Source organism: Sturnira hondurensis, unplaced genomic scaffold (assembly GCF_014824575.4).
Source record: "Sturnira hondurensis isolate 20B ecotype Veracruz unplaced genomic scaffold, ASM1482457v3 Scaffold0013299, whole genome shotgun sequence".
Lineage (NCBI taxonomy): Eukaryota > Metazoa > Chordata > Mammalia > Chiroptera > Phyllostomidae > Sturnira > Sturnira hondurensis.
The window spans coordinates 3,710,871-3,732,732 of NW_028085930.1; the positions used below are offsets into that span (position 1 = coordinate 3,710,871).

Here is a 21,862-nt window from a genome sequence, read left to right on the forward strand (position 1 = left end):
TACAAATTAAGTACTTTTATCTAGTAGGAGCTTTATAAAGAAAGCAGAGAGGAGAAGCTAATTAAATGTTTAGTTAGAATGTTTACTGTCCATGTACCCTAAATACAAAGTATTGCTTCATGATATTTTCTAGCAAAAATGAAAAATGGATACATTAAACAAAGCCAGAAACAGTGGTTGGCAAATATGTCTGAAGCCCAAATAATATGGCTGTAATATTTAATATCTAAAAATAATTCTTACAGTGTAGGAATATAAGGTTCACATTATTTACTTTTTGTCCTACAAAAAGTAAATACATGTGCCCTGGATGGTGTAGCTCAGTGGATTGAGCGTGAGCCTGCGAACCATAGGATTGTGGTTTGATTCCCAATCAGGGCTCATGCCTGGGTTGCAGGCCAGTTCCCAGCAGGGGATGCACAAGACACAACCATATGTTGATATTTCTCTCCTTCTCTCCTTCCTTGCCCTCTAAAGATAGATAGATAGATAGATAGACAGACAGATAAATAGGTGTGCTAAGGATTTTGATGATGGGAAGATACTGGGTCAGGCAAAAGTCCATTTTGTTTTTCCGTAAAATAAAAGACACATTTTTCATTTTTACCAATCACTTTATTGATTTGGCTATTTTGAGTATGTCAGCTTTCTCCTGCATATGGTATAACATCAACTGTTCTCAATGTCTCAATTTGACCACTATCAATTTCAGCTTGTCTGTTGAACCGTGGAGCATCACGAAACTTTGCAAACCGCTTTTGACGCGTTTGATCAGTCACAGCAACTTCCCCATACACTGCATAAATCTTTTTTTTTTTGCATTATGGTGGCATTTTTACCTTTCTTTTTTTTTTTAATTTATTTATCTTTAGAGAGGAAGGGAAGGAGAGAAGGAGAGAAATATCAATGTATGCTTGCCTCTCCTGAGTCCCCCGCTGGGAACTGGCCTACAACCTAGGCATGTGCCCTGACTGGGAATCGAAACACAGTCGTGTGGTTCACAGGCCTGTGCTCAATCCACTGAGGTACACCAGCCAGGTCACCTTTCTTGAAATAATGAAGCATAGTCTGCCAAAAAATGTTGCATATTTTCTTCCATCTGCAGTATTAAAATGGCTATACAAAAATTTACCAAATTCATTTTTTAAAATTATGATTTTTTAATAATGTAAAACTTTTACATTTAGAATTAGCCAGCTGGACTCAATTTAGATGATCACAGTTTTTTTGGCAACGTTCAAAGCATCATAGTCTGGAGCCTGTTAAACATATGCCTTCTTCTCTCTGTAAGTCCTCATCAGGTTGTTGACCTTGGGTACATCAATAGAGCTTGTTTCCAGCCTGTTTGGTGCTTGTTGGCCCTGACATCCACAGTGAATGCAAATGTATTGTCTTCTATCTCTTAATGGCTAACTTGCTAGTCAGGGGGAACTTGATAATATAGTGGTCATGCTTGTTTCTCCTGAGGAGGGTGCCCTTCCAAGGATATTTACACTGTCCTCAGAGCTGCAGGGTCTTAAGCCTCTGGAAGGTGGGTGATGTGTGGATCTTTTTTTTGTGTGTGTGTGTGTGGCTGTAGATGCCTTTTAGCACTGCTTTCTTTGCCATCAAAGCCTTTGAATTGGTTTCAGCTTTGGGACTGGTAGGTGCTTCCTTCATCACTTTGGGTGCCATCTTCATGAAAAGATGTTTTTTTAATGTGCGCTGATATGAAGGCTGTCACAATACAGTCTAACAAAATTGTTTCAAATGTTGTTAAAGGCAACTAATTGTTATTGGAGCCATCTTACAGGGGAAAAAACCAAATTAAGTTTTTGGTCAACCCAGTATGTTAGAAAATAAAACTGGGCCCTGGCCAGGTAGCTTGGTTAGTTAGTGTTGTTGACATATGCCAGGGTTGCAGGTTCAGTCCCTGGTAAGGTCACTTACAAGAATTAGTCATTGAATGCATAAATGAATGGAACATCAATAGATGTTTCTCTTTCTCAAAACTGAAGGAAGCACAGACAAAATAAGAATGTTGTCAGTTAAGCACTGGGAATCAGGTGCCAGAATTATTTCCAATGTCAATAATGCCAATACATGTAAATGGATTAACTTGCTTTATTAAAAAACAGATTGTAATTAAGGTTGAAATAAGTAAATGAAAAATGTTGTTTAAAAACACATCTTAATTAAAATAACACAGGAAGTTTACAAATAAACACCAAGAATTAAATAAAGTGGTTAAAGGCCTGAAATTAAAAAATGTTCACAAAATAACAGGGGACAGTGTCATGTAAGATAAACCAGAATTGAGAACAAGGGAGATATTTTATAGAGTAGGAGATGTAATCCACCAAAAATATAATTATTAACCTTTTTATATCTATTCAACAGACACACTGTAATGACACATAGGTAGACATAAAAGCAAGTTTATTTAGCTTAGGATTTTAAAAAATATTTTATTTATTTATTTTCAGAGAGAGGGGAAGGGAAGGAGAGAGGTAGAGAAGTATCAATGTGTGGTTGCCTCTCATGTGTCCCCCACTGGGAACTGGCCTGCAACCCAGGCATGTGCCCTGACTGGGAATTGAACCGCGATCATGTGGTTCGCAGGCCCATGCTCAATCCACTGAGCTACACCAGCCAGGGCTAGCTTAGGATTTTTGTTTTAGTGTGGAAAAATATACATAACTACCATTTTTACTCTTTTTAACTATACAGTTAATAGATACCAAGTGATTCACATGGCTGTGCAACCATCAATGCCATCCATTTCCAGAACTTTTCAATAATCTTCATAACCTGAAACTCTGTATGAATTAATAACTCCATTTCAGCTTAGCTTTTAATAGCAACAGTTTTGAAACTGTTTTCTGGTTACTGATGCTGGTTTTCATTTTTCACACCAAGTTGTATGCCACTTATGCCTGTCACTTTGGGAATAATGTTTCTAATGATGATCTACAAATAGTTTCCTTAGGATATGTGAATTTGGAAAGTTTGAAGATATGTTGCTGCAAACCTTTGCTTATGTTCTTTCCCAAGCAGAGATGCTAATCGATATTATCAAATCTGACATTGACAGAAACCATTGGGAGATTGGTTTATGTGCAGGGGTGGATTTCATGAAGCATTTAATAAGCCAGAATATGAGATTTGAAATGTAGAATTTAAAGGTCAAATGAGGTAGTTTAAAATTGGTCACTTAAATGCACATTAAAGTTAAGAATAATAGAATTGACATATGAGGAAGAAAACAAACTCACATGCTGAATGTGCCAAGATAGCAAGTAGACAACCAGTAGGTCTAGAAAGGTCTAAGTTTTGGGGCCACTACTCATGAGAAAACCAAGTACGAGCACATACAACTGAAGTAAGAGTTATATAAAGTGTAACTTACGTTTCTTTGTGCTATGTACTCTTCTTTGTTTCAGTTTTTGAAATTTTGGTTTTAATGCCTTAAATAAGTTTAACAGGCAGTGAAAGGGTTGCAATCTATAGCTTGGAAAACACCAATCTACATAGTAGTTTAGGTGCATGTCATGAACCTTAAAGATGGAAGAATTTTTATGCAAGAGTGGAAAAGTCCACTTTAAGTAGCAGAAATAAGAGCAAGGCCAACACTTTCTTTGTTTACCTTCCCTAAACAGCTTTATTGAAGTAATCTTCATGGTTTAATAACAAACAAGTGGGAGAGAGTTTGGTATGAAGTATTAGATGAGAAACTTGGTGTTTGTTTACTGTGAGAACATTTCAAGAAAATTGTGAAGAGTAACAGCAAAAATTGGGGGTAAGGTTAGATGTGGAATTCATTGGGTTAAATGGAAATAAAAGTAGAAAATAGAGATGTGGGTAACTTAAATTTTGACTTTGACCAAAGGTGAGAGAGATGTAAAGTACTGAATACTTAGCTGGTACCAAAGTTTCAAGTGAATTTCTCAGAGAAAATAATTGATTTTTTTTTGAAAAAAGGATAATTACAAGAGACAATACAAGAATCATTAAAAGTGACCATGTTTGTAATTTCAAGAATTCTGTCAATTATACTCTCAGTTTCCTCATCTGTAAATGATGTTATTTACTACTGTAAAAAACTTTTTTTGTTTGAATTTACATAGTGCAGTCCATTAATGACAGTGGAATACATTGGGGACGTTGTCAACAAGCCATTTTAATTATGAAGAAAATCATTTACTAACTCAAATATTATTAGTGGTTTCTTCATTAAATGTTCTTCAGTCACACTTGATTTGTTTTTAGTTGCATGAACATGCAGCCTACTTGGTGGACAGTTTGTGGGAGAGCTCTCAAGAACTTTTGAAAGACTGGGAATGTATGACGGAGTTGCTATTAGAAGAACCTGTTCAAGGAGAAGAAGGTATGATATTTTGATAAGTTGATCTGTATATTATTATGAGCATCTATTCATAATAATAGCATCTTGTATAGATCACATCTTAGAAATTAATATATGCAAGAATGCTGTATCTTTTTGCAAGGAGAGCAATTTGTTGCCTATGACAATTAAGAATGTCTCAGTAACTTATAATGTCTTTCTAGATTAAGACTGCTGCCATGCCACAAAAGTTTTTTGAAATCTATGTGTTGTGAAATATTTGAACAGTTTTTATTCTGATTTGAGATACAAAATACAGGCATACTTAATTGTAAAAACAAAAAGGGGCATCAGAATCTTTTTGCTATATTTGTATGTGAATTTGGAAAGGCCTTTGACACAAAAAGATTTAATTATACCAGAACCATACCCTTTTCTTATATTTTCTTAATTATTAAAATCAGAAAGTCAAAAATAAAATCATTTACCTAGCTATTCAAGAAATAGGTATAATTGTTATATGATAATTTCTGAAGTATACATCTTATTACATGTTATGTAATAACATGAACAACAAATTGGATATGTATAGTTAATCATTTATATTCTAGAAGCTTATATGAATATTAAATCCTTAAAACTAGAAATGCTTTTACCTATATATGGTTTGTATTTCAAACTAGCCCACAATAGTGCTTTTAAAAACTGTTTAGTTTAATTCATACAACAATCTTGGAATATAAATGATAACTTTGATGTAAGTGAGACTTATAGTGAACATGGACTTCAGAATTGAAAAAAATATATTCAGATTTTTGACTTTATCCTTTGTGACTGAAGTCCTCATTTTTTCTGATTGTTGATTTGCTTTTCTTTGTAACAAAAAGTTTATTTTCTCTATCTACCTTATGTTGTTGTAAGTATTAAATGTAATTAAATTAAGCTGTTAATTCTCTGTTCTGCTTCCCCTGTTTTTGTATGGTTAAAAATCCTCAAGAATGTAAAAGCAGAATGAGCCATCTCCTTCAGTAGACTACCCAAACAGGTCACCAGGAGAGTGACCATCCCCCATTGTTCTTTCTAAGTAGTAATGCCAACTGGCATTATCTACTCTGGGTCTGACAAAATTCAATCAGAGAAACAACAGGTATGCATCATATTCAGTTACATTGCAGTAGAGTGGCCCAAATTGCCTCTTTTAAACTAAAAATTTTTACCTCATAACCTCATTCTTAACTTGTAACACAAATCCTTTCCAAACTTTCCATAGATTTTGTTTCAAGGTGGAAGTTATTATAGCATATTTGGCTCTACCTCTGATTATTATTTACTTTATTTGCATGTTTGTTTTTTCTCTGTATTTTTGGTGAGAAGTTGGCCTTATTACTAAGGTGGCAGGATCTTCTGCTTACAAGGTCAAACTCTCAACTGAAAGGAAAATACTGGATCACAGGAAGTATGGACATAAATTCTATATTTTTTCTTTTTATTTTACTTATATATGTTTCTGCTAAGTTCACTGACTCATACATTCTATTTCTAACAAATGTTAATATTTTCCCTAATAAAATCAACTTCCCTTCTCATTACTACTGCCCAATCAACACTTGAATGAAGTGCATGGCATAGCGTTTACTAGTACATTTTATCCATTTTCCTTCTTGTGCTTGGGGCCGTAGAATCTGTACATTGGGTTAGAGCTTCTTGTATATTATGATTCCAAGTCTTTTTAATCACCCCAAGTCCTGTAAGATTATTTCCAAGGAGAAGAGAAGCAGGGAGTATACATTAAAAGAAGATCCAAGGAGCTAGCTTTGGTATTGTTGACTTTTAACTCTCATTTAAATTAGATGGTTAAGTCAGTAAATAGTAATTACTAAGTTTGTCAGTTATCAGGGTATTCTAGATAGATTTATCTCATTAAAATAAATGTACTATTCTTTTATATGTTTTAAATTTAGTTGGCATTAGATTTAATTTTCAGTCAAGATATTTCGGCTTGAGTTTTTGGTTCAATTTTAGCCAATAAAGAAGTGAGTTATAAAATGGAGAAAAAACTAAGTGAACCACAGTTTTAGGGTATGACTGAATCTGGGAAAACAAGGCTGGGGAGATTATGTCTAACAAATATGGAGCTGTTCAGGATACTACTTTTTTCATGTTTGTCCAAATGCGTGCTGTGCCACATACAAGCTCTGTCATGGAATGCCATCCAAATCAATTTTCTATGCTAGTATTTTGCCATATTTTAGGATAAAAAATGTTACTAGTAACTTGTTTAAGACTTATCAGAAATTATTATATTTTAGGTAGGTAAAGTGTGATAGATTTTCCAGTAGATGAAAGTCTAGTTAGTGGTTGGAAATAATGGGATTAGAATTTGGGAAAACAGACACATTGTCAAAGACTACCAATAACAAATTAAAATCATGGTACCCTTAAGACTACTTTGTAATGTTTTTAAGGTACAGGAAATTTTTTGTTGAGCATGTGTATGTATTCTACAGAAAAGCCAAATTGCATAATAAATTTTTAGTATAATCTGAGTGGCCAAGTAACAGGTACCAACCAAGTAACAACAAAACCGTAACTAGGTGATTTAAGTTTCCTGGGTTTTTCAGCCTCTATTACCTTTTTTTTTTTTAAATTTTTAAAGACCTTCAATTAGATCATCTTTGGTTATTTCTAATTCTAAAATTGTTGTCCAGTGAATGAATGGAATTCTTCAGTGCAGGGAATCAACTCCTTTATAATCTTAAAATATTTATTGGCTCTTTTCTGTGTACAGACTAGTATACTGAGCACTGAAATCAGTTCACTATCTACATGGAGCTTACATTCTAGTGGGGAAGGCATACCAAAACCAAGTAAACAGAAAAATTTCAAAAGTTTGTAAGTGTAGTGGATAATAACAATAAGGAAACTTGCCATGGGAAATATCAAAAAAGAGCTTTTCTAGATAGAGGAAATAACACTTGGAGAATATCTGAAGCCTAATGATATTGTTACTTTTTAGGAGCTGTAATACATAGAGCATAGTGAGCCAGTGGCACAAGATGAGAAAGAGTCAGGGGCCAGAGTATGTAGGACCTTTTTGTTCATGAATGGAATTATTTAGTTCATTCTAAATGTAATAGGGAGCTACTGAAGTATTTTAAAGAGAGGGGTAATGTGATCAAATTTATATTTTAGGAAAGATGCTCTTTGTAAACGTGGTTTGGAGTAGGTAGAAGACTACTTAAGTAACTTATGCTATGGTCTCTATGGGAAATACTAAGAATATAAAAGAGTAAGGAGAGAGAGCCCATTGGCTAAGTTTTAAAGATTACACAGACAGGGGAAAAAAACAGGAGGAGCAAGAGAGATAAGAACGCTAGCAAGCTATAAAAAGGATAACAGATAATTGTACCCTATAGAAGCCCAGTAAAGAGAGGTTTCAGGAGAGCTGTGCTTAATAAATTAACATCACATAATGCAGAGGAGGAAAAGGATGATTTAGGTCATTGGTGACTTTTAATCATTTCTTTTCGGTGGTAGTTAAAGGGGAGAAGTCAAAGTTCAAGGTGGTAAGAATAAAATCAATAATGAATAATTAGAGATGATGTACAAAGAGGTTTCCAAAGATTTCAAAGTTGTATAGTTAGCTCATAATTTATAGTGTGAATAGCTAGCTACGTATTTGTTCCAATTTGTATTTGGCTCTTATCTCTGGCTTAAGGCTTGCTTTACTTTCCATTTTATTGTTTGATTTTGTTGTCTTATCCCAACAGGATTTCAATTAAATTTCAGATATTTTGCATTTACCTTGTCTGATTGGATGGTTTCAAATTATAAAGTAAATAACAAAATGGATGTCATTGGACACTGTATGGTTGAATTATTTTTCAGCACTAATATGGAGTTTAGTATATAGTAGGGGAATGGTTTCATACTTAAGATAACTTGATCTCTCTCTCTCCTTGCTTTTCCTAGAACTAGATCATCCTTTATCCCCAGCCAAATGTGAAAAATTATGAAATTATAGAATCACAAAAATAGAAACTTAGTTTTATTGGGTGGAAAGCTTTTCCTTATTAGGCATTAGGATCAGGGAGTATAAAGAGAAAAGCTGAAGCTATTTCATGTAATTTTCCTAAGACAAACTAAAGTTCATATATTTTTCCTATGGCAATGAAATATTTTAACAAAAATGATTGAATTAAGATGTGCATACATATTCCTATACAAGATCATTTTGGTACACAATAAAGGACAAGATGTTGTTATGTCTCTGTTTGCCTTTTCATTATCATTGCTTAAATTTATTTTAAAATAATTAGTATAAAGTTCTAAATTCCTTAATCTTAATTACTTTTCATTTAAATTATACCTACTTCTGCCTTGGCTGGTGTAGCTCAGTGAATTGAACACGGGCCTGCAAACCAAAGGATTGCAGTTTGATTCCCAGTCAGGGCACATGCCTGGGTTGTGGGCCAGTTCCCAGAAGGGGATGCACAAGATGCAACCATACATTGATATTTCTCTCCCTCTCTCCTTCCCTTCCCCTCTAAAGATAAATAAATAAAATCTTAAAAAAAAAACAAAAAATGTATACCTACTTCTGTCTATAATCTCTACATCTATTGGGCTTTAACATAAATAAGTATACAGAGGAAAGGAGACACATAGGAAAAGGGAGACAAATAAGTAAATTATTCAAATTAGTGTCAACGTCTACCTTTAAAAATACATAGGATTGAATACAACAAGGAGAGTACAGAATCAATGTGAGGAAAACCATATGTTTTACCATGTTTCTGGCTAGAAAGATTATATAAATGTCAGTTATTCTCAGTATAATGTGTAAAATACCAGTCTGAATTCCAGAGGGTTTAAAGAGAGTTCTGTGAGGTAAAGAGGAAGAAGTAAGCAAAATGATTTTAAATTCTATGTATTGATAGAATTTTAAGCTTATGTAAAAAAGGCAGTGTTCCATAGTGCTTAAGAACACAAACGCTGGAGTCAGAGCTACGTGGGTTCATAAATGGCTCTATTACCGAATGCTTTGAAAAGTTACTTACCTTCTCTGTGTGGCTTATTTTCCCCATCTATGGAGTGTGAGAATGTTAGTTTCTATCTCTTGGAATTATTTTAAAGATAAAAAAGTTAATGCATTGCTTATAACAGTCCTTTATACATAGAAAATACTTAATAAATCATTTGCCATTAATCATTAATGATTAATCATTAATCATTTGCCATTAGCATTAGAAAATTTTTAGAAAATGGAGTAGATGAGGGAAACTTGTTCCACTAAATATTCAAATTAGGTTAAAGGAATTGCATATTAAGGCATATTATAACTATAAAGCTGCTATAATTAAAACAGTATGGCATTGTAATAGAAATTAATTAGTGAAACTAAAGAAAGAATCCAGATATAGATCTGAAGTATATACAAGAGCCTAAAACATATTAAAAAGTGACTTTTAAATTCAGCGGGGAAAGCTGGTTTATTTAACAATGTTGGAGGCGTAATTGGCTCTTCATTGGTGGGAATAAACAGGCCCATACTTCATACTATCGGCAGAAATAAATTCCAGACTAAATGTTTACAAGCAAGCGAAAGACAGTGGGGAATGAGAAAGAGAGAAGTCAATGAAGAAGAAAATATATTTCTATAATCTTGAGAACAAGGAGACCTTTGAAAACAATACAAGAAATTTAGAAATCTTTTTGTATCTATATGAGATTATAGATGTTAACTAAACTTATTGTGGTAATCATTTCATAATATATAAGTTAAATTATTGTACTGTACAACTTAAGCTTATACAGTGGCATTGTGTCAATTATATCTCAGTAAAACTGGAAAGTAGAAAAAGAAACCCAGAATCTGTTAAGTAAATTGATGCAGGCGTGACTTTGTAAAAGTTAACTCTCTTTCTCACAAAAGATACCGTAAAGACTATCAACAAAAAGGACAAACTGGGAGAAGAAGTTTGCCTCATTCGAAAGACAAAGTTACTATTCCTAATATTCAACAGTTCATAAATAAGCAAGGTGAATAACATTAGAAAAATGGGCAAAGAATAAGTATAGGAAAATCTCAGAAAAATTTAAAATCAATGAATAAGAAAATACACTCCACTAATTAGTAGATAAGAAGGAGCAAAATAACAATAAAGTACCCTTTTTCAGTCATTGAATTGGCAAAAATTAAATGGATTTATAACATTCAGTGCTGGCAAGAATCTGAGAAACCAGATGTTTTCATCATTGCAGTTGAAAGAATAATTGCAATAAAAAACCTTTGTCAGTGTTGAGAATATAACCTTTGGCCCATTTCTCTTCTCTTGGGAATGTATTCTGCAGAAATAAAAATATCAATTACATAAATATCTGTATTAAAGGTATTTATTGCTGTATTGTTTATAATGACAAAATTTGGAAACAATTTGAACATTAGTAGGTTGACTAAATTGTGGAACAAATTATTTAATGATAGTTACGTAAGATAATTATAAGTATGCAGTGACTTGAAAGATATTCAAAATCTATTACTAACTTTAAAAAAAGGATATCTTATTATGTGATCTTTCAAATGATATAGAAGGAAGTACAGTAAAATTTTGCTTAACTCAGAAGCATGGTATTAGAACAAACTAGAGTTCATCTTTTTCTTTACTTTGTATATATATTGCTTGTATGACAAGCACATACTACTTCTTTAACAAAGAACAAGGTATAGATCTTCAGTATATGAAATAATCAGTAATAGAATATATTTACAATTTTTTAGAGTTGTATTCATTAATGTATTTTTTTAATCTCATGCTGATGTGTTTTGTTTTACCTTAGCAATGTCTGACCGTCAAGAGAGTGCTCTAATAGAGCTGATGGTTTGTACAATTCGTCAAGCTGCTGAGGCACATCCTCCTGTGGGAAGGGGCACTGGCAAGAGAGTAAGTTATATTAGTGATAAATCTACAAAAAGGGTTTTAATTTCATTACCTGTCTTAAATATTTGAAAATTTTACTGGTATATGTATTCCTAAAAACTTGATATTTTTGTGAATGATACATGGTGTGGTACTTCATCTTTATATTGTCTGCTGTACTCGGGTTCCAAGAATAGGTTCTTTTCTTCCATGCTCCTATACCACCTACACTTGCTTCAGTTCTAATACTTTTAAGAATTTTTTCATTAATCTGGCTGGTGTGACTCAGTAGTTGAGTGCTGGCCAGTCTAGGGCACATGCCTGGGTTGCTGGCCAGGTCCCCAGTAGGGGGTGCATAAGAGGCAACCACACATTGATATTTCTCTCCCTCTCTTTCTCCCTCCTTTCCCACCTCTAAAAAGTAAATAAATAATTTTTTTAAAAGAATTTTAACATTTTTAAGCCCTGGTCCATGTGGCTCAATTGGTTGGAGCATTGTCCCATAACGAAAAGGTTGTGGGGATTGATTCCCAGTCAGGGCACATACCTAGGTTGTGGGTTTTCTTCCTGGTTTGGGCATGTACAATTCTTCGTATAGGCACATACAGAAGGCAGAAATCAATGCTTCTCTCTTGCACTGATGGTTCTGTCTCTCATGTCCTCTCTCCCATCCTCTCTAGAAGCAATAAAATAAATGTCCTCAGGTGACCTAAAATTTAAAGAATTTTCACATTCTTACCTGTTACAAGTACAGAAAGACTGTAAAAGCAAACTACCTAGTTGGCAAGCTCTTGGATTTAGCTATATAACTGTGTATAATCTTCAGATAGTTGATTATTTTTGTGTGCTTTTATTTCCTCATCTGTTATATGGAGGCTAATAATGCAGATGTTATTGGTATTATTGATGAATTGAGATAATCACAGATGGGAAGATTATTTCTGGTGATATGAAGAGGTAGGCAATTTCTCTGCAAAAAAATGCTAGTATAAAATTGGAAATTTTGTTTAAAATAAAAATTATATCAAGGCTCTGAAAATTTACCAAAGATTTTTTTAATTGATAACATTTTTTTTAAAAAACTGCTAAAAATTCTGATAAACCAGCAGAAATACAGTTTTCTTACATGGGGTTACAGTGTACATGGACCCCAGAAGTTTGATCAGTGAGATCTATAGTTTTACCAGAATGGTACTGTCTACAAAAAGCAATAGCTTCTCTGATAAAGAGGGTAGACCCACTAAGGGACAAGTGGTAAAAGTCCCCTTTTCAACTAGAAATGGGAAATTCAGTAGAAACGACTCAGGAAGATCTGTATCTGTGATATTCAGAGGTTATGGTCCCAGTTGGTAAGAACAATGGACCAGCCAAGAATCTAACTAAAAAGTCCTGGAAATGGAAATCCATGAAAGGATTGGCTAAGCTCTCCACACAACCTTGGCTGAATGGGAAACCTGAGAGAACCTGACAGAAAATCAGTCAAGCCACCGTAGGTGATTTGGCTCAGTGGATTGAGCACCAGCCTGTGGACCATGGGGTTGCAGGTTTCATTTTTGGTCAGGGCACAAGCCTGGGTTACTGGCTGTGTCCCCAGTTGGGGGCAGGTAAGAGACAGCTAATCACTGTGATGTTTCCCTCCCACGTTGGTATTTCTTTTCCTCTATTTCTCCCTCTTTTCCCCTCTTTCTAAAAATAAATACTTTTTTTAAAAAAGTAAGTCAAGCCAAACTTAAGAATTTGCCAGACTTTGAATATGTTCTCTAGCCCTCAAACAAATCAGACTTATAAATTTGGAATACTTGAGCACAACCTCTGCCCAAAACATTAACCAATAATCTGTTGAAAAACAGAGGGGAGCCCTGGGAAGACAGTATCAAAAGCATTAAGAAAACTGCAAGCAGAAGCCACACATCATGACAGACACTGATTACACAGTTTAAGTTAAAGGTTGCTTATTTTTTATTTTTTTTTAGATTTTATTTATTTATCTTTAGAGGGGAAGGGAAGGAGAGAGGGAGAGAAATATCAATGTATGGTTGCTTCTGGTGTGTCCCCTGCCAGGAACTGAACTGGCCAGCAACCCAGGCATGTGCCCTGACTGGCAGTCAAACTGCGATCATCTGGTTCGCAGGCCCACGCTCAATCCACTGAGCTACACCAGCCAGGGCTAAAGGTCGCTTATTTTTTTAATTAAACATTAAAAACTAAGTTAAATTTTGTATTTAATATATTATTTAGATATGTCAACCTTTTCAGAAAATTATAGCCATACAAAGAAACAGTGAAAGATGACCATACTCAGCAGGGAAAGCAGACAATAGAAATGGCTCCTTGGTAGGTCCACCTGTTAGATTTAGCAAAGATATCAGAGCCTTTTTTAAATAAATATGTTCAAATAATCAAAGGAAAACATGTTAAAAGAATTACAGGAAAAAATGAACTCCCCCAAAATAAGGGATCTCAGTAATGAAAATTCATATGGAAGTTCTAAAGTTGAAAAGTAAAAACACAAGTTTAAAATTCATTACTTAGGCTTAAAAGACATTTGAAATGAGGTAACAAAGAAACAGTGAACATGAAAGTAGATTAATAGAAACTGTCCATTCTAAAAATCAGAGGGGAAAAATGATTGAACATAAATGAAAAGAGCCTCAGAAATGTGTGAAACAACGTAAGTGCACCAGATTTATATAATAGAGTCTCACAAAGAAAGGAGTGAGACAAAGATATAGTAAGCAAAAACATTTGAAGAAGTAATTGCTAAAAATTTCACAAATTTGATGGGAAACTTTAATCCACAAATTCAAAAAGCTTAACAAAACTAATAGGATAGAAACAAAAGATTCTACCTGTAGACACAGATTAGTCACACTGTTGAAAGCCAAAGCCAAAACTTGAAGGCTACAATAGAAAACTCAAGTAAAGAGGGCAACAACAGTAGGATTAGCAGTTGAGTTCTTTTCAGAAATGATAGAGTATTTCCAGTATTTCTGTGTATTCTGTGTATTTCCAGAATACACAGAATGGCATATTCACTAAAGGACAATAAAATTGCCAGCCAAGAATTTTAAGTCCCGTAAAATTACCTTTCAAATATGAAGGCAAAATACAAACATTTCCAGGTAAACAAAGAATGAGAGACATGTTGCTAAAAGATCCGCCATAGAAGAAATACTAAAAGAAATCCTCCATGCTCTAAAGAGTAACAAATGGTAACTTCAATCAACAGGAAGGAATGAAGAATACCAGAAATAGTAAATATTATGTGGTACATGTAAAAAGCAATGTATATTATATATTTTTCTTTCTTTTTTCTTAATTTCTTTAAAGGAATTTGAGATTATTTAAAGCAATGATTATACCACTGTAGTATTATGATTATGTGATATATAGATACATGATGAATGTGAAAAGAATACCACAAAACAGGGTAAAGGAAATGAAACTATTGGAACAAAATTGCTGTTTTTTGCTATATTTTTTACAATATTAACTTGGAGTTGATTGTAATAAGTCAAAAAAAGTATATGTTATCTCTAAAGCAACCACTTATACCTAACAGGAAAGAGAATCAAAAGAGAAGTTAAAGATAGTACGATAAAAAGGTTTTAGCCCCAAAGGAAGCAGGGAGGAAGGAACAAATACAAAAAGACATGAGAGATACAGATGACTGTAGCAAAATGGCTGACATAAACTAAACCATTTCAAAAATTATGTTAAGTATGAATACAGCTATAGAAAAGAGTCAAAAAAATGGAGATTAACGAAGCTGTGGAGCTCTGGCCAGTGTTGTCTCTGTTGGTTGGAGCATCTTGTCTCATATACCAAAAAGTTGTAGGTTTGATTCCCCATCAGGGTACATACCCAGGTTGCGGATTCAGTCCTCAGTTGTGACATATACCAGACGACAACCAATCGATGGTTCTCATATCAATGTTTGTCTGACACACTCTCCCCCCACCTCTTTTTCTCCTTTCCTCTCTCTAAAAGCAATGAAAAAATGTCCTTGGGTGGGGGGTTTTAAAGAAAGAAAGAACACTATGGAGTGGGTATGCAATGGTACTAAGAAATTGTTTAGATCATAGGGGGTGTCCAAGACGGAGGCCTAGGTAAATATGTCTCGCCTCCTTGCACAACCACAGGAAAAATTACATGTAGACTACAAAACAGATATCACCCAGAATGGTCACAAAATTGAGCTGTATGGAAGTCCCACAACCAAGGAATTAAAGAAGACACATTCATCCAGACAGGTAGCAGGGGCAGAGATGCACAGACAGGAAACCGTGATCCTACGCACATGTGTGGTAGATAAAAACAGGAGGGATACCTGGAGAGCAAGGGATCCCAGCCTTGCCCAAAACCACCCAGCCCAGGATTCCAGTACCAGGAAGATAAGTCTCTACAACTTCTGTCTGTAAAACCCGTGGGGGTTGGGGCAGTGGAAGAAAATGCACGATTCTCAGGAGTCTTCTCCTAAAGGGCCCTCAAAGGACTTAGGACTTAATGCAGACTCACTCCCTCTGGGCTTCAGCACTGGGACAGCAGCTGGAAGGGCACCAGTAGCATATGAGGAGAAACTGCAGTGTCTGACATCAGGGGGAAGGCCAGGGAGAACTTCCTCCCTGACAGAACTCCAGAGGACAGGCAGTGGCATTGTCTCCTTTCTGAGCCCTCCCCTACACAGAGACACACAGTGGTAACACCATATCGGAGACTCCATCAACTTGGTTCACGGGGTTGCCCTGCCCTTGCAATTACCTAAGGCTCCGCCCCATCCAACTTAGTAGTTTGCTTTTCTACAATAGGCCATGCCTTTAAGGCAGTCAAAGCAGCTGTACCTAATCCTTAGAAACAAACATAGGGTGGTTGCCAATATGAAGAGACAAAGAAATATGGCTCAAATGCTGGAACAGAACAAAACTCCAGAAAAAGGGCTAAACGAAATGGAGGCAAGCAACCTACCAGATGCAGAAGTCAAAAACACTGGTTATCAAGATGCTCCAAGAACTCATTGGGTACTTTAACAGCATAAAAAAAGACCCAGGCAGAAATGAAGGTTACACTAAATGAAATAAAGAAAAATTTACAGAGAACCAATAGTAGAGTGGGTGAAACCAAGAATTTAATCAATTATTTGGAACATAAAGGGGAAAAAAAAACAACCAATCAGAACAGCAAGAAGAAAAAAATTTTTTCTTTAAGTCAATAGGCTATGGAGCCTCTAGGACAACTTCAAGAGGTTCAACTTTGAATCATAGCAGTGCCAGATGGAGAAGAGAAAGAGCAAGAAATTGAAAACTTATTTGAAAAAATGATGAAAGAAACCTTCCCTAACTTGGTGAAGGAAATATATATACAGGTCCAGGAATCACAGAGTCCAAAACAAAATGGACTCAAAGAGAACCACACCAACACGCATCATAATTAATATGTCAAAGGATAAAAATAAGGAAACAATCTTAAAAGCAGCAAGAAAAAAAAAGCATTTAGTTACCTACAGGGGAGTTCCCATAAAACTGCCAGCTGATTTCTCAAAAGAAATTTGGCAGGCTAGAAGGGACTGGCAAGAAGTATTCAAAGTATTGAAAAGCGCGGGCCTACAGTCTAGATTACTCTATCTAACAAAGCTACATTCAGAATTGAAGGGGCCCTGGCTGGTGTAGCTCAGTGGATTGAGCGCGGGCCTGCGAACCAGAGGATCGCGGTTCGATTCCCAGCCAGGGCACATGCCTGGGTTGCAGGCTGGTTCCCTGCAGGCCAACTCCCAGCAGGGGACGCATGAAAGGCAACCATACATTGATATTTCTCTCCCTCTCTCCTTCCTCTCTGAAGATAAATTAAAAAAAAAAAAAAGAATTGAAGGGCAGATAAAGTGCTTCTCAGACAAGGTAAAACTAAAGGAGTTCATCATCACCAAGCCATTATTATATGGCATGTTAAAGGGACTTATTTAAGAAAAAGAAGATAAAAACTTTGAACATTAAAATGGCAAAAAGTAAATATCAACAGTTTAATCTAAGAAACAAACTAAGCAAACAAGTTGAACAGAAACAGAATCATAGATATGGAAAGCATTTGGAGGGTTATCAGTTGGAAAGGAGAAGGTGGAGAATGGGGTAAAAGGTGCAGGGATTAAGAAGTACAAATCAGTAGGTACAAAATAGTTTATCAACTATAAAAACATTTATCAACATTCATATTGATATTTCTGATAAAATTTAGCATAGCAGGACTTTTGTCTTCTTGATTTTGTTTTTTTTTCATTTTTTGGGACAATTTGTAGAACATATAGTTAAAAAGTCAAAACCATGTGAAAATACATATTCAGACAAGTCTTTCTAATATATACCTCATTTTTGCCAATAATGTTTTTATTTGTTTCAGTCTGTCAGTTTGCAGATGTAGATAATCGCAAGCACGAATATAGATACTGTATTCTTATTCTTGACCCCCCTCCCTCTGAATTGTACAAAAGATAGCACTCTTTATACATTATTAACTTATTTTTTTCATTTAATAATATATCCTGGATACCACTTTATTAATTTTATTTGTAGGTCTTCAGCCTCTTCTGGCTGTGGAGTATCCATTGTGTGGATACACTGTTGAGAGTCTTTTGTGTTGTTGCCAATCTTTTGCTATTAAAAATAATTTGTAGTGAATAATTTTGTATCATTTTATAATTGTACCAGGTGTGTTGGTGTTAGGAGATGGATAGAAGTGGGATCACCTGGTCAAAAGAACAATATATGTACAATTTTGTTAGATATCAGCAAATTCCTTCTTCATAGGCTTTATGCTCTTTCTGCTATGGCATCAGAGATATTGTGAAGATTGAGTGAATTCCTGACCTAATGATCATTTGTTGAAAGGTAGCTATCTTTCTGAAATCAGCATCCTTAGATCTTTCATGTATTGTCACATAACTTTTAAGACTCCTCAATATCCTGAATATATTCCTAGACATGTATTCTACTTTGTATGTAATCCTTTTGTTTCATATAGGACTAAACATAATACTTGGCAGATTATTCCAAAGTGATTATTTTATTGGTATAAGAAGTTGAAAAACCAGAAGGCCTTATTATCTCTTTCACATATTCTCAAACCTTGGGGTTTACATTTATAACGTGGCAATTTATGTTGGAATATTTGTGGTTTATAAAATCATTCAACATCATAATGGTAAACCCCTTCACGATAATAACAAAATGCAGAATACTTTGAAGAAATTATTATCTCAGCTAAGCTTGCATTTTAACATTTTATTTTTAGAACTACCTATGATTTAACTAGTTGAATAGAGACTAAAATGATGGATATCATCAGCTTGAATTTGTTCAGTGACCACAAGTTATACCCCTCTGTCTTAATTATTGTATAATATATTTGTGAGCTTTGTTACAAGGAGAACCAAATGTAAAAGATTCCAGGGATATTGCTAGTATATGCTCTAAAAATAAATGAAAATGTATTGCCTGGTTGTATTTTTAAAAACATTAATTCCTAAGTATTTTTAGAAAAGTGTGTTTAACATAAGAGAGATCACTTATATTGAGATTAAAACTCTACAAAACTTATTTGCCCTTTGGTTCCAATATTCTGTTTATAACTGTAGTTTAATAGAAATGCTCATTTTTGCTTTTATTTTAATAAGTGTTAATTTATCTAAATTTGAATGATTCTTAAGTAAGTAACTAAGTAGTAGTCCATGCATGTTAACTAGAAATTTGTATAAAACTAGATGTCTTTATTTTGGTAAATAGTTTTTTAAGCTCCTCTTAAAATTTTATATTATCTATCAGTACTTCATCATTCTGTGTAATATTCTAGATTTATAAATTAGTTCATAACACTCTTATTCTTTGCCCATTTAAATTTCTAGGTGCTGACTGCCAAAGAAAGAAAAACTCAAATAGATGATAGAAACAAATTGACTGAGCATTTTATTATTACACTTCCTATGTTGTTATCAAAGGTACAGTTTTATTTATATTTTCATAATAATATATCCCTGAGTTTGCTTATTACACTATTCTATAAAGTAGTTACGTCTTTTCTTTTTTTCTTTCTTCTCTTTCTAGTATTCTGCAGATGCAGAGAAGGTAGCAAACCTGCTACAAATCCCACAGTATTTTGATTTAGAAATTTATAGCACAGGTAGAATGGAAAAGGTAAGACACCATGAAATTGAAATGCCGCTATTGTTTTATTACCTAGATTATTTTAATTTTGTATGAACATTTAGGCTTATTTGTTTTTTGACAGATGCTTATTTTTGTTTTTGTTATTAATCTAAATATCATAGTTTTTCTTATTTTCTCCTCAGCATCTGGATGCTCTATTGAAACAGATTAAGTTTGTTGTGGAGAAACATGTAGAATCAGATGTTCTAGAAGCCTGCAGTAAGACCTATAGCATCCTGTGCAGTGAAGAGTATACCATCCAGAACAGAGTTGACATAGCTCGAAGCCAGCTAATTGATGAATTCGTAGATCGATTCAATCATTCTGTGGAAGATCTATTGCAAGAGGTAGGTTTTAAAGTTAATGTAATAATTAACTTTAATAATATAATTGTAGCTAATAATTATTCAAGGTAGCTGAGTATGTAAATTATTTCCATTTTAAAATAAAATTTGGTAGAATTCTCTGAACGTTTCAGAACTTAGCAGCGTTATTGTAGTTGTTTATTCTTTAAAGGTCAACCTTGGGTTTACTTTGTTTTTATTTAAAAGATGTGTTTCATACAAGCTAGATTTTATTTTTATTTTTTAATAATTTAATTAACCGTTTTGAAATTTTTAATTTCTGGAACCTAATTTATATTTTAATTTACTAAATTAGTGTGTACTAATGAAAAGCATGTAAAAATTGTGTGTTTATAAGGGATGGCTGGTTATCATTGGCATGCCCAGGAAAGCAACAGGCATCCCCAACTGGTTATTTTTGTAATTATTTCTGTGATTCTCGGACTTCCGCCAAGATGGAGGCATAGGTGGAAACACTGTGCCTTCTCCCACAGCCAAGTTTGAATACAACAGAGGTTTGGAGAACAAAGACACACCCAAAGACCAGAAAATTGAATTATACAGAAGTCCGACAACTGCGAACCGTTCAACGGGACGGTAAGAGGGATGGAGCCAGCAGTGGAGCAGGGTCGGGCAGAACAGATCCCCCGACTTAGGCAAGCAGGCAGCCCGGAACCAGTTGGGGTGTGGGGCAGACTGACGTGGTCGCACATTCACGCACAATGAGACGGACCGCGCAGGCCCCAGGGGGCGAACCCAGTGGTGGAGGGCTGACGGCGGTAGCACACTCGAGTGCAGTGGAATAAAACGCGTGGGCCTGGTGACTGTGGTGGCTGCGGCAGGCAGCAGACGGGACGCCATAGTTCCTCTTTGACCCCGCCCCCACATACAACATCACAACCCAGCGACTTAGTTGCCCTGCTCTGGTGAAAACCTTAGGGCTCCGATCCTGCTACTTAACAGGCACAAACAGCCCAAAAGATGGCGCAAGAAGAACTCAAAGTCCCAGAGCCAATAACTCTCAGCAACCGAGAAATTGCTAGCCTCTCAGAAGCACAATTCAAGACACTGTTTATCAGGATGCTCACAGAACTGGTTGATTATAGTCACAAATTAGAGGAATATATGAAGGCTAAACTAATTGAAATGAAGGGAGATATCCAGGAAACCAGTAGCGGTGGAAAGGAAACTGGGACTCAAATCAATGGAATGGACCAGAAGGAAGAACAAGGAATGAAGGAATGAAGAAAGGAATGAAGAAATGAGAATTCAAAAAAATGAGGAGAGGCTTAGGAACCTCCAGGACATCTTTAAACGTTCCAACATCCAAATTATAGGGGTACCAGAAGGGGGAAAGAAACAGCCATGAGTGGAACACTTATTTGAACAAATAATAAAGGAGAACTTCCCCAGTCTGGCAAAGGAAATAGACTTCCAGGAAATCCAGGAAGCTCAGAGAGTGCCAAAGAAGTTGGACCCAAGAAGGAACACACCAAGACACATCATAATTACATTAGCCAAGACCAAAATGAAGGAGAGAATCCTAGAAGCAGCAAGGGATAAGGGGACAGTCACCTACAAAGGAGTACCCATCAGACTGTCAGTGGATTTCTCAAAAGAGACCTTACAGGCAAGAAGGGGCTGGAAAGAAGTATTCCAAGTCATGAAGTCCAAAGACCTACAGCCAAGATTGTTTTATCCAGCAAAGCTTTCATTTAGAATGGAAGGACAGATAAAGTGCTTCTCAGATAAGGTCAAGTTCAAGGAGTTCATCATCACTAAGCCCTTATTATATGAAATGCTAAAGGGACTTATCTAAGAAAAAGAAGATGAAAAATATGAACAGTGAAAGGACAGCAAACACACAGTTATTACCAACCACACCTAAAACAAAAGCAAACCAAGAGGACAGCTAGATCAGGAGTGGAACCATAGAAATGAAGAACACATGGAGGCTTAGCAACAGGGGTGTGGGAGGAGGAGAAGTGGGGAGAAGGCACAGAAAATAGCATAGATGGTAGGTAGAAAATAGGGGGGAGGGTGAGAATAGTGGGGGAAATACAGAATCTAAAGAACTTGAGACAC

The 21,862-nt window shown here is 35.1% G+C and overlaps 1 protein-coding gene across 2 annotated transcripts in view; it reads left to right on the forward strand.

Annotated features, from left to right (window-relative positions):
• STAG1 (STAG1 cohesin complex component) overlaps window positions 1-21,862 on the forward strand; it is a 400,795-nt gene that overhangs the window by 296,381 nt on the left and 82,552 nt on the right. For both annotated transcript variants that reach the window (XM_037061224.1, XM_037061225.1), the window contains exons 15-19: window positions 4,249-4,366; window positions 11,165-11,268; window positions 19,133-19,225; window positions 19,332-19,421; window positions 19,577-19,780. In XM_037061224.1, coding sequence (XP_036917119.1) covers window positions 4,249-4,366; window positions 11,165-11,268; window positions 19,133-19,225; window positions 19,332-19,421; window positions 19,577-19,780 — 609 coding nt within the window. The remainder of the gene's footprint in view (window positions 1-4,248; window positions 4,367-11,164; window positions 11,269-19,132; window positions 19,226-19,331; window positions 19,422-19,576; window positions 19,781-21,862) is intronic.